We start from the raw sequence: 14,968 nt of genomic DNA, 5'->3' as shown, positions 1-14,968 counted from the left end.
GGGCAGCCACCAGGCAGGATTTCCCCATGAAAACCACTGCCTTTACCACCCTCCTGGCGCCGTCAGGCCACTGCTTAAGCTGCCTATGGTTTGTACCAGCCCTGCTCATAGTGTCCCTTTAGCGCTGCCCCCCTGAAAAATGCCACCCAAGGAAAACGCCTTGTTTGCCTCACAGTAGATCAGCCCCTGGCTGGAGGTGAGGACTTTCTGTGGTGGACAGCATGAGATTGAAGGTCAATATTGCAGTGAAAGTTGATTTTAATTTTTTTTAACAATTGTTGGGTGATGGGTTTTTTAAATGTTGTTATTTCAATAATCATGAAGGCTTCTTGAATGTCCCTTTATTACTGTCATTCCCTCGTCTTTTCCAGAGACACATCATGATCTTCCCAGTAAAGATTACTCGAATGTGCTGAAAGTCTTGAATGACAAATTTCACAAGGTCTGGGACCTGACGGCCGGATGTTTCCAAACACTAAAAAACAATTATGATCACTTGGCGGTGGATATCCAGAACATCTACCTCATGACGGAGGAGAGCCAGTTCATCCGGGTCTACACCGAGTGAGTGTTACATGTATATGAATTCTGCTAATTCTAGTTTTGGGTGGAGTGGAGAGAAGTTAGGTCTTCCGTTGGGTCATTATTGTGGTCCTCGTCCCAAGACACCACAGAATATGTGACGGAATCTTCCCAAATTGAAGAGAAATTCCTTCGTAGATCATTGTCGGTCAAACATCAGGAGCTCCTGTTTGCAGGTTCATTCATATATACAATGTAACAATATTATTATACTGTATTTGGTTGGTGCAAATCAAAGACTTACCCTTCTATTTGCAAATACAGCAGGTAAAATAAGTATTGAACAAGTCACCATTTTTCTAGGTAAATATATTGGTAAAGGTGCTATTGAGATTACATTTTCCCCACATGGTCGGTAACAACCCATGCAATCCATACATACAAAGACACCAAAACGAATAAGTTCAGAAATTAAATTCTGTGTAATAACATGGAAGGACACCGGGAAAAAGTATTGAACCCGCCAACTGAAATGTATTTAATACTTGGTACAAAATCCTCTGGTAATGACGGCCCCAAGACCGTATGGAGAAACGAGTCGCATGCGTTGCTTAGGTGAGATTTTGTCCCGTTCTTCCACACAAACAGTCTTCAAATCTTGAAGGCTCCATGGACCTCTTCTATGATCTCTGATCTTTTAGTTCTTTCTATAGAATTTCTATTGGATTCAAGTCAGGTGATTGGCCGGGCCATTCTAGAAGCTTTATTTTCTTTCTTTGAAACCAATGGAGAGTTTCCTTGGCTTTGTGTTTGGGATCATTGTCCTTCTGAAATGTCCGCCCTCGTTTCATCTTCATCATCCTGGTAGATGTCAGCAGATTTTTTATCAAGAATGTCTCGGTACATTTTTCCATTCATCCTTCCTTCAATGATATGAAGTTTGCCAGTACCGTATGCTGAAAAACAGCCCCGCCCCCACCATGATGTTCCCACCTCCAAACCTCACTGTTGGCATGGAGTGTTTTTGAAGTGATGTGCCATTTGACCTCCAAACATGGTGTGTATTATGGCCTTCAAAGAGTTCAATTTTGGTCTCATCTGACCAGACTATATTCTCCCCGTATTTCACAGGCTTGTCTAAATGTTGTGCAGCGAACTTTAACTAGTTGCCGACTGTTGTGGAAATTTTATGAAGAAGTATTTTAATATGTATTGTCACAGTGTCTCCCAGTGTTAGTTCTTCCGCAACCCGCTCTAAAGAGCTGACTGGGGCAGAATGACGCTGGTTGAGATCTGTTAGGTAGTGGAAAACTTCCTGGGATTGGAGAGAGGTGTTTGCGGATTGAGGATATGTCTGCAGGGTGAAAGGGTCCCTGTGCGATGCACAGACGTTTGTCTGGGGGGGATGTGTTTGCTCTGCAATGACATTATCGGTTTAGCGGATGTGCGCTCATGTCACCCCTGTATGCCTGATCAACATATTTGGGGTGCCATGGCTTATACCTGCAGATAAGCTCCCACCAGCAGGAATTGTAGTCATTGGTTGTTGTATAAACTCATATCCTGTGTTGTCATATCCTGTGTTGTCATATCATGTATTGTCATATCCTGTGTTGTCATATCCTGTGTTGTCATATCCTGTGTTGTCATTTCCAATGGAGGAAGCGATTGGCTGTTGGAGCCAGGACTTCCTGTTTGTGATTGCTTTTGTTGTCTTTGAATAAAAGTGCCAGTGCACTGCTCGGCAGGCAGTCGTGCTGAGATGAGGACATAAGCTGTGGTCATGTCGGTTCATGTTGGAGAAATGTGGGAGACATGGATTAAAATCCCAGATGCATTATACTGAAAGGGGGCGTATTAGCGCAGGTGAGATTGATTATGTATAGCGAAATCTTCACCATACCGACCAGCTGCCGTCACTATACGGCGACAGGTCGGCTGTCCTGCACGAATCGCCGTAGTTGATTAGATGTCCGCCGGCGACCCACAATCGCCTATTACAGAGGCAGAACGGGAAACTGCCTTTGTAAACAAGGCAGATCCCCATTCTGACAGGGGACATGTCAGATCTTTTGTTCCCAGTGATCTCTGCCATGTCCCTGGCAACACACTGAGGGAACACACTTAACCCCTTGATCGCCCCCCGAGTGTTAAACCCTTCCCTGTCAGTATCATTTTTACATTGATCAGTGCATTTTTATAGCACTGATCAATGTAATAATGTCACTGGTCCCCAAAAAAGTGTCATTTGGGGTCAGATTTGTCCTCCGCAATGTCGCAGTCCCGCTAAAAATCGCAGATCGCCGCCATTGCCAGTAAAAACAATTAAAAAAATAACTAAAAGTCCCTAAATCTATCCCATAATATGTAGATGCAATAGCTTTTGCGCAAACCAATCAATATACGCCTATTCCGGATTGCGATTTTTTTTTTTTTTTTTTTACCAAAAATATGTAGACGAATATATATCAGCCTAAACTGTTAAATACATTTTTTTTTTTTTTTTATATTTTTATTTGGATACTTATTAAAGCAAAGATTAAAAACCGCAGAGGTGATCAAATACCACCAAATGAAAGCTCTATTTGTGGGAAAAAAAAGGATGTCAATTTTGTTTGGGTACAGCGTCGCACGACCGCGCAATTGTCACTTAAAGCGATGCAGTGCCATATCGCAAAAAAATGGCCTGGTCATTAAGGGGGCAAATTCTTCTGGCCCTTAAGTGGTATAACGAGTTTCAGCATGCTTTTTCTCCAGTAATGGAGTCTTGCGTGGTGAGCGTGCATACAGGCCATGGCGGGTGAGTGCATTACTTAGTGTATCTGCTAATTCCAGGTCTTTCTGAAGAAGTGGTCCTTGGCTCTTGGACAACTCTTCTGATCATTCTTTTCACTCCTCTGTCAGAAATCTTGCGAGGAGCACCTGGTCGTGGCCGGTTTATGATGAAATTATGTTCTTTCCACTTCCGGATTATGGCCCCAACAGTGCTCACTGGTACATTCAGAGGCTTAGAAATCCTTCTGTAACCAAATGCCATTGGTATGTTTTTCAACAATAAGGTTGTGAAGGCCTTGAGAGATCTTTTTGCTTTTACCCATCATGAGATGTTTCTTGTGTGACACCTTGGTAATGAGACACCTTTTTTATAGACCATCCGTAGAGACCAGCTGATATTAATTTGCACTGACAAGGGCCGGGATTGCTTTCTAATTATTGATAGATTTCAGCTGGTGTCTTGGCTTTCCGTGTCTTTTTGCACCTCCCTTTCTTCGTGTGTTCAATACTTCTTCCCGGTGTCCTTCCATTTTATTACACAGAACTTCATTTCTGAATGTATTTGTTGTGGTGTCTTTGTATGTATGGATTGTACGGGTTGTTACCGACATGTGGTGACCATTTCATTTCAATAGCACCTTTTGAAATATATTTACCTAGAAAAATGGTGACGTGTTCCATATTTTTTTTACCCGCTGTATTGTCAGTTGGAGCAAAAAAGATCCTTTTTTCCAGCACAGAGGACCACAGTGCGTGTTTGCCCAATATTGTAGCAAATGTGTTGGGGTGCCATTAAATAATGATTATCACTGCAGCACTCTGTGTTGCTGTATCAGGCATTGAAACATGCATTGTGCTGCGAAGTAGAATGCGAATGAGCCCCAAATGAATACAAATCAGCTTTAATAACTATTTTTTTGTTTCCCCCTTAGCCATTTAATATGTTTTATACTTTTAGTTCACACCTTTGCATTGTGGTAAAATCTGTTTTTTTTTTGTATTGCCATAACACACAGCAACGCATGATCAGCGGTGCATGGCAATGGAAACATAACATATTGTGTGTGTGATGGGCGGAGCTCTGTGAAGATGGGAGGAGTCTGGTGTGATGGGGAGACTCTAGTGTGATGTGATGGGGTAACCTCTGGAATGATTAGGAACCTCTAATGTGATGGGGGGGGGGGACCTTGGGAGTGATTGGAGACCTCTAATGTCATGCAGGACCTCTTATGTGAACAGGGACCTCTGATGTGCAGGGGGGCTCTGATGTGATGGGGAAGTCTCTGATATAAATGGGGGGACCTCTGATGTGATGGGGATAATGATAGTGGGACCTCTGATGTGATGAGGAGACCTCTGATGTGATGGGTGGATCTCTGATGTGATGGGGAGACCTCTGATGTGATGGGTGGATCTCTGATGTGATGGGGAGACCTCTGATGTGATGGGGGGACCTCTGATGTGATGGGGAGACCTCTGATGTGATGGGTGGATCTCTGATGTGATGGGGAGACCTCTGATGTGATGGGGAGACCTCTGATGTGATGGGGAGACCTCTGATGTGATGGAAGGGGACCTCTGATGTGATGGAGGGGGACCTCTGATGTAATGGGGGACCTTTGATGTGATGGGGAGACCTCTGATGTGATGAGGAGACCTCTGATGTGATGGGTGGATCTCTGATGTGATGGGGAGACCTCTGATGTGATGGAAGGGGACCTCTGATGTGATGGGGAGACCTCTGATGTGATGGGCAGATCTCTGATGTGATGGAGGGGGACCTCTGATGTAATGGGGGACCTCTGATGTGATGGGTTGATCTCTGATGTGATGGAGGGGGACCTCTGATGTGATGGAGGGGGACCTCTGATGTGATGGGTGGATCTTTGATGTGATGGGTGGATCTCTGTGATGGGGAGACCTCTGATGTGATGGGTGGATCTCTGATGTGATGGAGGGGGACCTCTGATGTGATGGAGGGGGACTTCTGATGTGATGGGCGGATCTCTGATGTGATGGAGGGGGACCTCTGATGTGATGGGCGGATCTCTGATGTGATGGAGGGGGACCTCTGATGTGATGGGCGGATCTCTGATGTGATGGAGGGGGACCTCTGATGTGATGGAGGGGGACCTCTGATGTGATGGGTGGATCTCTGATGTGATGGAGGAGGACCTCTGATGTGATAGGACCTCTGATGTGGGGGGGGGGACCTCTGATGTGATTGGTGGACCTCTGATGTAATAGGGGTCCTCTGATGTGATGGGGGTCTTCTAATGGGATAGGGGACCTCTGATATGATGGAGGGACCTCTGATGTGATGGGGGTCCTCTGATGTGATGGAGGGAGCTATGATGTAATGGAGGGGGGACCTCTGAAGTGATGGGGAAACCTCTGATATAAATGGGGACTTCAGATGTGATGGCGGACCTTAGGTGTGATGAGGGGTCCTCTGATGTAATGGGGGGACCTATTATGTGTTGGGGGACCTCTTATGCGATGGGGGTACCTATTATGTGATGGGGGGTCTTCTGATATAATGGGGAGACCTCTGATGTTATAGGGGACCTCCTGATATGATGGAGGGACCGCTGATGTGATGGGGGTCCTCTGATATGATGGGGGACCTCTGGTGTGATCGGGGTCCTCTGATGTGATGGGGGGTCCTCTCATGTGATGGGAGAACCTCTGATGTGATAGGGGATCTCTGATGTGATGGGGGGATCTCTGATGTGATGGGGGGATCTCTGATGTGATGGGGGATCTCTGATGTGATGGGAAAACCTCTGATGTGATAGGGGTCCTCTGATGTGATGGGGGTCCTCTGATATGATGGAGAAACCTCTGATATAAAGGGGGACTTCAGATATCATGGCGGACCTTTGATGTGAGGGGGGGGGGGTCCTCTGATGTGATGGGAGAACCTCTGATGTGATGGGGGACCTCCTGATATGATGGAGGGACCGCTGATGTGATGGGGGTCCTCTGATATGATAGGGGACCTCTGATGTGATGGGGGGTCCTCTCATGTGATGGGAGAACCTCTGATATGATAGGGGTCCTCTGATGTGATGGGGGGATCTCTGATGTGATGGGGGGATCTCTGATGTGATGGGGGATCTCTGTGATGGGAGAACCTCTGATGTGATAGGGGTCCTCTGATATGATGGAGAAACCTCTGATATAAAGGGGGACTTCAGATACCATGGCGGACCTTTGATGTGATGGGGGGGGGGGTCCTCTGATGTGATGGGAGAACCTCTGATGTGATGGGGGTCCTCTGATGTGATGGGGGGATCTCTAATATGATGGGGGTTGTGTGCATTGTCCCAGGCTCAGGTTTCCCACTGGTAAGTAATAATTATTTTTTTTAGACTGGGGGGGACTCGAGATTTTGCACACTTCTATAGGGTGCTGTATCTGCAAAAAAAGTTGATAAATGCTGCTCTAGATGTTTTAACATAACACATTCCCCCATTGCCCGATTACCATACCAATGTCTTTTTTCAGTAACCTGTTTCTTTTTTTTTTTTTCCTGGTTTTGTTTTAGATATTTGGAAGCCGTCACAAGTTATGTGGTGATCAAAGGGTTTGAGAAATCAGCAAAGCAGGGAAGGTAAGCCTCTAATTCTAAGGTGTTAATAATTCTAACTGGCATTTATTTTGTCAGAATTCTCCAAAGGTTGGGTACTTTGGACATCGGTCAATCTGTTACCTTTGGGAGGGGGATGCTGACAGCCTCAAGGGGAACATCTGCTTGTGCTGATTACACCATACCAGATTAAGATTTTCGTAAATACTTTATTGTATTTAACCGACACTGCACCCCCCCCCCCCCCCCGAAATAAAAATGTCATCTGAAGAGTGAATTGGGAAGCTTCCCTTCATCTACTAAGGAACGAAATTGTGAGCTTTTGCCTAGAAATTTGGCCAAATGCTTTGGAGTCCACGAGTCAATAAGTCAGGACAAAATCAAAGTGATTTTTGGTGAACTTTAGGGTTACAATGGGCATTAACCCTTTCACCTTTCATATACAATATATTATCTAAAGTATTGGGACGCCTGCCTTTACACACACATGACCTTTAATGACCCCCCCAGTCTTAGTCTGTAGGGTTCAATATTGAGTTGGCTCCGCCCTTTGCAGCTATTACAGCTTCAACTCTTCTGGGAAGGCCGTCCACAAGGTTTAGGAGGGTGTCTATGGGAATGTTTGAACATTCTTCCAGAAGCACGTTTGTGAGATCAGGCACTGATGTTGGACGAGAAGGCCTGGCTCATAGGGGTTGATTTACTAAAGGCAAATAGACTGTGCACTTTGCAAAGTGCAGTTGCCCTCTGCAAGTGCACTTGCTCCAGAGCTTAGTAAATAAGGTAAAGCTTCACTTTGCAAAGAATACCCAATCGCGTGCAAGGAAAATAAAATAAAAGCATATTTGCTTGCACATTGGATGATGGAAGTCAGCAGAGCTTCTGCTCATTTACTAAGCTCTGGAGCAGCTGCACTTTGCACAGTCTATTTGCCTTTAGTAAATCAACCCCATAGTCTTCGCTCTAATTCATTCCAAAAGCTTTCTATCAGGTTGAGGCCAGGACTCTGTGCAGGCCAGTCAAGTTCCTCCACCCCAAACTCGCTCGTCCATGTCTTTAAGAACAAAACAAAAAAAAAATTGAAAAGTTTAACTAATAATAAGAAAAATAGTAATAGCTTAGGAGGTTTTTTTTTTTTTTTTTTTTTTCTTGTCGGGTTGCTTTACCTGACATCATATACAGATTGAAGTGCATCCCTTTGATCTGCAGATGAGTAAAACTTAGTAAATACAAAAGTAACAATGTTAACTTTGTATCTCTCTATCTCCCCTCTGATCAATGTTTATAAACAATGTTACTTTGTATCTCTCTATCTCCCGTCTGATCAATGTTTATAAACAATGTTACTTTGTATCTCCCTATCTCCCGTCTGATCAATGTTTATAAACAATGTTACTTTGTATCTCTCTATCTCCCATCTGATCAATGTTTATAAACAATGTTACTTTGTATCTCTCTATCTCCCGTCTGATCAATGTTTATAAACAATGTTACTTTGTATCTCTCTATCTCCCGTCTGATCAATGTTTATAAACAATGTTACTTTGTATCTCTCTATCTCCTGTCTGATCAATGTTTATAAACAATGTTACTTTGTATCTCTCTATCTCCTGTGTGAACAATGTTTATGAACAATGTTACTTTGTATCTCTCTATCTCCTGTGTGAACAATGTTTATAAACAATGTTACGTTGTGTCTCTCTATCTTGTATCTGAACATAGTTTATAAACACTGTGGCAAATAGTCTTTTTTTTGGTAGCAGTATCTACTGCAAAGGCAACTGAACCGTGTTTGCTGCCTGGCTGCAAAAATTATACCCCCATTGCATTCAGTGAGAAATACAGCCAGTGAACGCAACCCTTTGAGTGAATGAGGCCATGCCACAACTGCCCTGCAGCTACGCCCAATGCTTGTTGTGTAGTGATGTGGGCTTTTAAGGGTAAAAACAGGCAAAGAAAAAGCAACATTATGCCTCCTAACCACCTGTCTTCCAGCTTCTGAAAATCTTTTCAGAGGGGCGGCAAGAGATGCCACTCATCTAAACGAGACCTAAGAGAGTGTTAGCACTGTGGGTAAAAATGCACAAAAGTAATGACACATAAAGATCATTTCAATGGCAACTGGTAATGAGCAACCCCTTCCCAATGTATTTGCAAAGCCAAAGCTAGGTAAAGCATGGCAAAGGAGCTCATGCAGCCTTATGTAAAGAGAATAATAAAGCTTAAAAAACACTTATGTGTAAGAAGGTTCTCAATACCTGTATATTACCAGCAATCTCTTACCCCAGAATCCTATGGTCACTGGACTTCCTAATGTGGAACTGGTACTGCTAAAGCAGGGGTGTTAAACTTAATTTAATCGTGGGCCGCATCACCAGTATGGTTGCCCTCAAAGGGTCAGTTGTATTTTGGGTGCACTATCTACAGAGTGCAGAGTTCAGGGGTGTGCTTTGTACAGAGTGCAGAGTTCAGGGGTGTGCTATGTACAGAGTGCAGAGTTCAGTGGTGTGTTATATGCAGAGTTCAGGGGTGTGCTTTGTACAGAGTGCAGAGTTCAGGGGTGTTCTTTGTACAGAGTGCAGAGTTCAGGGGTGTGCTTTGTACAGAGTGCAGAGTTCAGAGGTGTGCTTTGTACAGAGTGCAGAGTTCAGAGGTGTGCTTTGTACAGAGTGCAGAGTTCAGGGGTGTGCTATGTACAGAGTTCAGGGGTGTGCTATGTACAGAGTGCAGAGTTCAGGTGTGTGCTATGTACAGAGTACAGAGTTCAGGGGTGTGTTTTGTACAGAGTGCACAGTTCAGGGGTGTGCTTTGTACAGAGTGCACGGTTCAGGGGTGTGCTTTGTACAGAGTCCATGGTTCAGGGGTGTGCTTTGTACAGAGTGCAGAGCTCAGGGGTGTGCCATGTACAGAGTGCAGAGTTCAGGGGTGTGCTATGTACAGAGTGCAAAGTTCAGGGGTGTTCTTTGTACAGAGTCCATAGTTCAGGGGTGTGCTTTGTACAGAGTGCAGAGTTCAGGGGTGTGCTTTGTACAGAGTGCAGAGTTCAGGGGTGTGCTTTGTACAGAGTGCAGAGTTCAGGGATGTTCTTTGTACAGAGTGCACGGTTCAGGGGTGTGCTTTGTACAGAGTGCAGAGTTCAGGGGTGTGCTTTGTACAGAGTGCAGAGTTCAGAGGTGTGCTTTGTACAGAGTGCAGAGTTCAGGGGTGTGCTATGTACAGAGTTCAGGGGTGTGCTATGTACAGAGTGCAGAGTTCAGGGGTGTGCTATGTACAGAGTACAGAGTTCAGGGGTGTGTTTTGTACAGAGTGCACGGTTCAGGGGTGTGCTTTGTACAGAGTGCACGGTTCAGGGGTGTGCTTTGTACAGAGTGCATGGTTCAGGGGTGTGCTTTGTACAGAGTGCAGAGCTCAGGGGTGTGCCATGTACAGAGTGCAGAGTTCAGGGGTGTGCCATGTACAGAGTGCAGAGTTCAGGGGTGTGCTATGTACAGAGTGCAAAGTTCAGGGGTGTTCTTTGTACAGAGTCCATAGTTCAGGGGTGTGCTTTGTACAGAGTGCAGATTTCAGGGGTGTGCTTTGTACAGAGTGCAGAGTTCAGGGGTGTGCTTTGTACAGAGTGCAGAGTTCAGGGATGTTCTTTGTACAGAGTGCACGGTTCAGGGGTGTGCTTTGTACAGAGTGCAGAGTTCAGGGGTGTGCTTTGTACAGAATGCACGGCTCAGGGGTGTGCTTTGTACAGAGTGCAGAGTTCAGGGGTGTGCTATGTACAGAGTGCAGAGTTCAGGGGTGTGCTATGTACAGAGTGCAGAGTTCAGGGGTGTTCTTTGTACAGAGTTTAGGGGTATGCTTTGTACAGAGTGCAGAGTTCAGGGGTGTGCTTTGTACAGAGTGCAGAGTTCAGGGGTATGCTTTGTACAGAGTGCAGAGTTCTGGAGTGTGTTATGTGCAGAGTTCAGGGGTATGCTATGTGCAGAGTGCAGGGTTCAGAGGTGCATTTTGTTTAGAGTGTGGAGTTCAGGGGTGCACTATGTACAGAGTGCGGAGTTCAGGGGTGCGCCATGTACAGATTGCAGGGTTCAGGGGTGTGCTATATACAGAGTGCAGGGTTCAGGGGTGCCCTATATACAGAGCGCAGTTTGTTGGGGGTGCTCTATGTACAGAGTGCAGCGTTCATGGGTGTGCTGTGTACAGAGTTCAGGGATGTGCTGTGTACAGAGTTCAGGGGTGTGCTGTGTACAGAGTGCAGGGTGTGCAAGTTTTTACTGCATATTTTGGCAATTAAGAGACATCTATAACTACAAGACTAGATACAGTAGCTACCGAGGAGCTTTATACACATAAAAGTGTTTTATAAGCTATATTACGCCTCTTATGTAGGGCTGGGCAAGTGCTGTTGTCACGTTTTACACGGCTTTGCTGATACAGACGGGTTACACAGCAACAGGTTCTCAAAGCCATTACATTGTAGCTTTTGGTTTTCTTCTTAATCACTTTGATTTTTTTCCTTTATTTCCATCTGGCGATTCCTCCCAATAACACAATTCCTGTCCTAAGGTGACAACGCTCGCCAATTATAATTTATCTCTGGAGTAGCCGTGTTTTTAAACAAGCTGGCAATGCAATTTTATTTGCTGGCAATGTAACCTATAATTTTTTTTTTTCTTTTGTAAATGTTATTTTGCTGTAGCATATACTACAGCAAAAAAAAAAAAAAAGTTGCATATAACCCCTCCTCCCTTTGACGAGTGAGGGGAAGATGGCCCCCCACCCGTCTCCATACCATTGCAGGGCGGAAGCGACGTCATATCGTCACTTCCGCCCATAGCTCTTAAAGGGCCTTTTTTTTTTTTTTTTTCAAATGACATTTTTTTTTTTTTTTTTTATTGCATTTTAGTGTAAATATGAGATCTGAGGTCTTTTTGACCCCCCCGGATCTCATATTTAAGAGGACCTTTTCTATTACAAGGGATGTTTACATTCTTTGTAATAGGAATAAAAGTGACACAATTTTTTATTTTTTTTAAAGAACAGTGTAAAAATAAAAAATAAAAGGTAAAATAAATAAGAAAAAAATAAATACATTTTAAACGCACCGCGTCCCGCCGAGCTCGCGCGCAGAAGCGAAAGCATACGTGAGTAGCGCCCGCACATGAAAACGGTGTTTAAACCACACATGTGAGGTATCGCCGCGATCGGTAGAGCGAGAGCAATAATTCTATGCCCTAGACCTCCTCTGTAACTCAAAACATGCAACCTGTAGAATTTTTTAAACGGCGCCTATAGAGATTTTTAAGGGTAAAAGTTGTGGCCACTCCACGAGCGGGCGCAATTTTAAAGCGTGACATGTTGGGTATCAATTTACTCGGTGTAACATTATCTTTCACAATATAAAAAAAAACTGGGCTAACTTTACTGTTGTCTTTTTTTTTTTAATTCAAAAAAGTGTATTTTTTCCCAAAAAAATGCGCTTGTAAGACCGCTGCGCAAATACGGTGTGACAGAAAGTATTGCAACGACCGCCATTTTATTCTCTAGGGTGTTAGAAAAAAATATATATAATGTTTAGGGGTTCTAAGTAATTTTCCAGCAAAAAAAACTGTTTTAACTTACAACAAATCTCAGAAAGAGGCTCGGTCCTTAAGTGGTTAAAAAAAAAAAAAAAAACAACAGAAGTGAAACCAGTGGCTTTTTTTAGCAGAATTGAGTGTAGCGTCCCTATAGAAGACCTTGGACGTATCTTGTACTCCCACGCCGCTCATCATCCACTCTGCTGCACCCGTTCTACCTGTTGGTAGGTCGGAATGAAAGTAGAACAATGAAGAAGACACAAATGCATTTAATGTACCTGAGATGCTGGTGGGGAATGTTGGGACCTGTGGTTTCCCGGCAACATTTGGGTGGTCTATAACGCTGTCTATATCTGTCTCCTGTAGCAGTCACTGGAAGGCAAATACAAAGGCCATGACGCAGATCATTAGGGAAAACTCTGAGCCCCCCATCCACATGCTGCTCCTGAGGGTCCTAACTGAGCCATTCCGCCGACACATCCAGCAATACTGCTTCCAGCTGACCAAGCTGAACGAAGATCTTCAGAAGGTAATTGCCGTATTTATGGTCTTGGCCGCCCCGGGGCATTTAAAGTTATTGTGTCACCACCAATCCCGTGCACAGTCCTATGGAGCAGACCGAGACATTGCCAACCCCCGGCTTTGTCTAAAACAGGGAGTCCCCAAACCTTCAAAACAAAGGGCCAGTTTACTGTCCTTCAGAATTTAGGGGGGCCGGACTGTGGCCAGCAGTAGTAGAAAAAGTGTCCCGGCATTAGTGGGAGCATAGGCGTGTGCAGAGGGAATCTACACCGCATGGGGTGATTAGGGTGTGCACACCTGGCATGCCCTAATCACCCCAATGCGGTGTAGATTCCCCCCTGCAGTCCAGGCCCCCCTCTCCCCTCCCATGCCCCCAGATACTTCAGGGGATGTTTCAGGATGGAGAGTGGGGGGGAAGGGGCCAGTAAATATGTCATTTACCGCCCCCTTCCTTTTCATTTATAACGGAAGCATAATAAACTGTGCTTCAGATTGAGAATGAACAGGAAGCCGCTCAGCACAGAGAACTTCCCATTCATTCACTGTCCAGTGCAGCTGAGGCTGCAGAGAAAGGGACTGGGGAGTCTCTGTCCTCAATCCCTTTCCCTGTCTCAAAAGTGAGACATCAGGGGTCTGTTTGGACTCCTGATAACGTACCAAAGCCCCCCCAATGGGGCTCCCAAAAAAAAAGGCAAAAAATGATATAAAGTTATATTGCAAAAAGTAGTAAAAAGTAATATTGCAAAAAAATCAATAAAAAAAATAAAAAATAAGCTAATAAAAAAGAAAAACTACTGACACCATCCACTGCCCTACTGACGCCATCCACTGTCCTACTGACACCATCCACTGCTCCACTGACACCGTCCACTGTCCTACTGACACCGTCCACTGTCCTACTGACACCATCCACTGTCCTACTGACACCGTCCACTGTCCTACTGACGCCATCCACTGTCCTACTGACGCCATCCACTGTCCTACTGACGCCGTCCACTGTCCTACTGACGCCATCCACTGTCCTACTGACGCCATCCACTGTCCTACTGACGCCATCCACTGTCCTACTGACGCCATCCACTGTCCTACTGACACCATCCACTGCTCTACTGACACCATCCACTGTCCTACTGACACCATCCACTGTCCTACTGACACCATCCACTGTCCTACTGACACCATCCACTGCTCTACTGACACCGTCCACTGCTCTACTGAATTGTGCCCCATCGTTGGTTTCATTAGGTGGGAAGAATCATGCCGCACTGTTAGTTTCATTGGGAGGAATAGTGTCCCTTCATTGGTGTCTTTAGGTGGGAAGAATCATGCCCCATTGTTGGTGTCATTGGGAGGAAATGTGCCCCTTTGTTGGTGTCAGCTTGGGAGAATCATGCCCCACTGTTGAAATATTGCCCCAAGGGCCGGATAAAAGCAAGCAAAGGGACTCTGGAAATGGTAGCAGGGACTCTTTGTATATATACAGTGCCTTGAAAAAGTATTCATACCCCTTGACATTTTCCACATTTTGTCATGTTACAACCAAAAACCTAAATGTATTTTATGTGATAGACCAGCACAAAGTGGCACATAATTGTGAAGTGGAAGGAACATGATAAATGTTTTTCAAATTTTTTTAGAAATAAATATCTGAAAAGTGTGGGGGGGTTTGTATTCAGCCCCCTTTACTCTGATATCCCTAACTAAAATCTAGTGGAACCAATTGCCTTCAGAAGTCACCTAATTAGTAAATAGAGTCCACCTGTGTGTCATTTAATCTCATTATAAATACAGCTGTTCTGTGAAGCCCTCAGAGGTTTGTTAGAGAACCTTAGTGAACAAACAGCATCATGAAGGCCAAGGAACACACCAGACAGGTCAGAGATAAATTTGTGGAGATGTATAAAGCAGGGTTAGGTTATAAAAAAATCTCCCAAGCTTTGAACATCTCACGGAGCTCTGTTCAATCCATCATCAGAAAATGTAAAGAGTA

At 44.7% G+C, this 14,968-nt stretch overlaps 1 protein-coding gene across 1 annotated transcript in view; it reads left to right on the top strand.

Moving 5' to 3' along the window:
* The window catches only part of ALS2CL (ALS2 C-terminal like), a gene marked incomplete at its 3' end in the record, with an annotated part of 172,768 nt that overhangs the window by 98,054 nt on the left and 59,746 nt on the right, over positions 1-14,968 (top strand). Inside the window, 3 exon segments of the mRNA XM_073632440.1 lie at positions 372-564; positions 6,848-6,913; positions 12,823-12,985. Coding sequence (XP_073488541.1) covers positions 372-564; positions 6,848-6,913; positions 12,823-12,985 — 422 coding nt within the window.

Source organism: Aquarana catesbeiana, linkage group LG05, assembly GCF_042186555.1.
Source record: "Aquarana catesbeiana isolate 2022-GZ linkage group LG05, ASM4218655v1, whole genome shotgun sequence".
In the NCBI taxonomy this organism is placed as follows: domain Eukaryota; kingdom Metazoa; phylum Chordata; class Amphibia; order Anura; family Ranidae; genus Aquarana; species Aquarana catesbeiana.
This window is presented reverse-complemented; position numbering and strand designations above follow the sequence as displayed.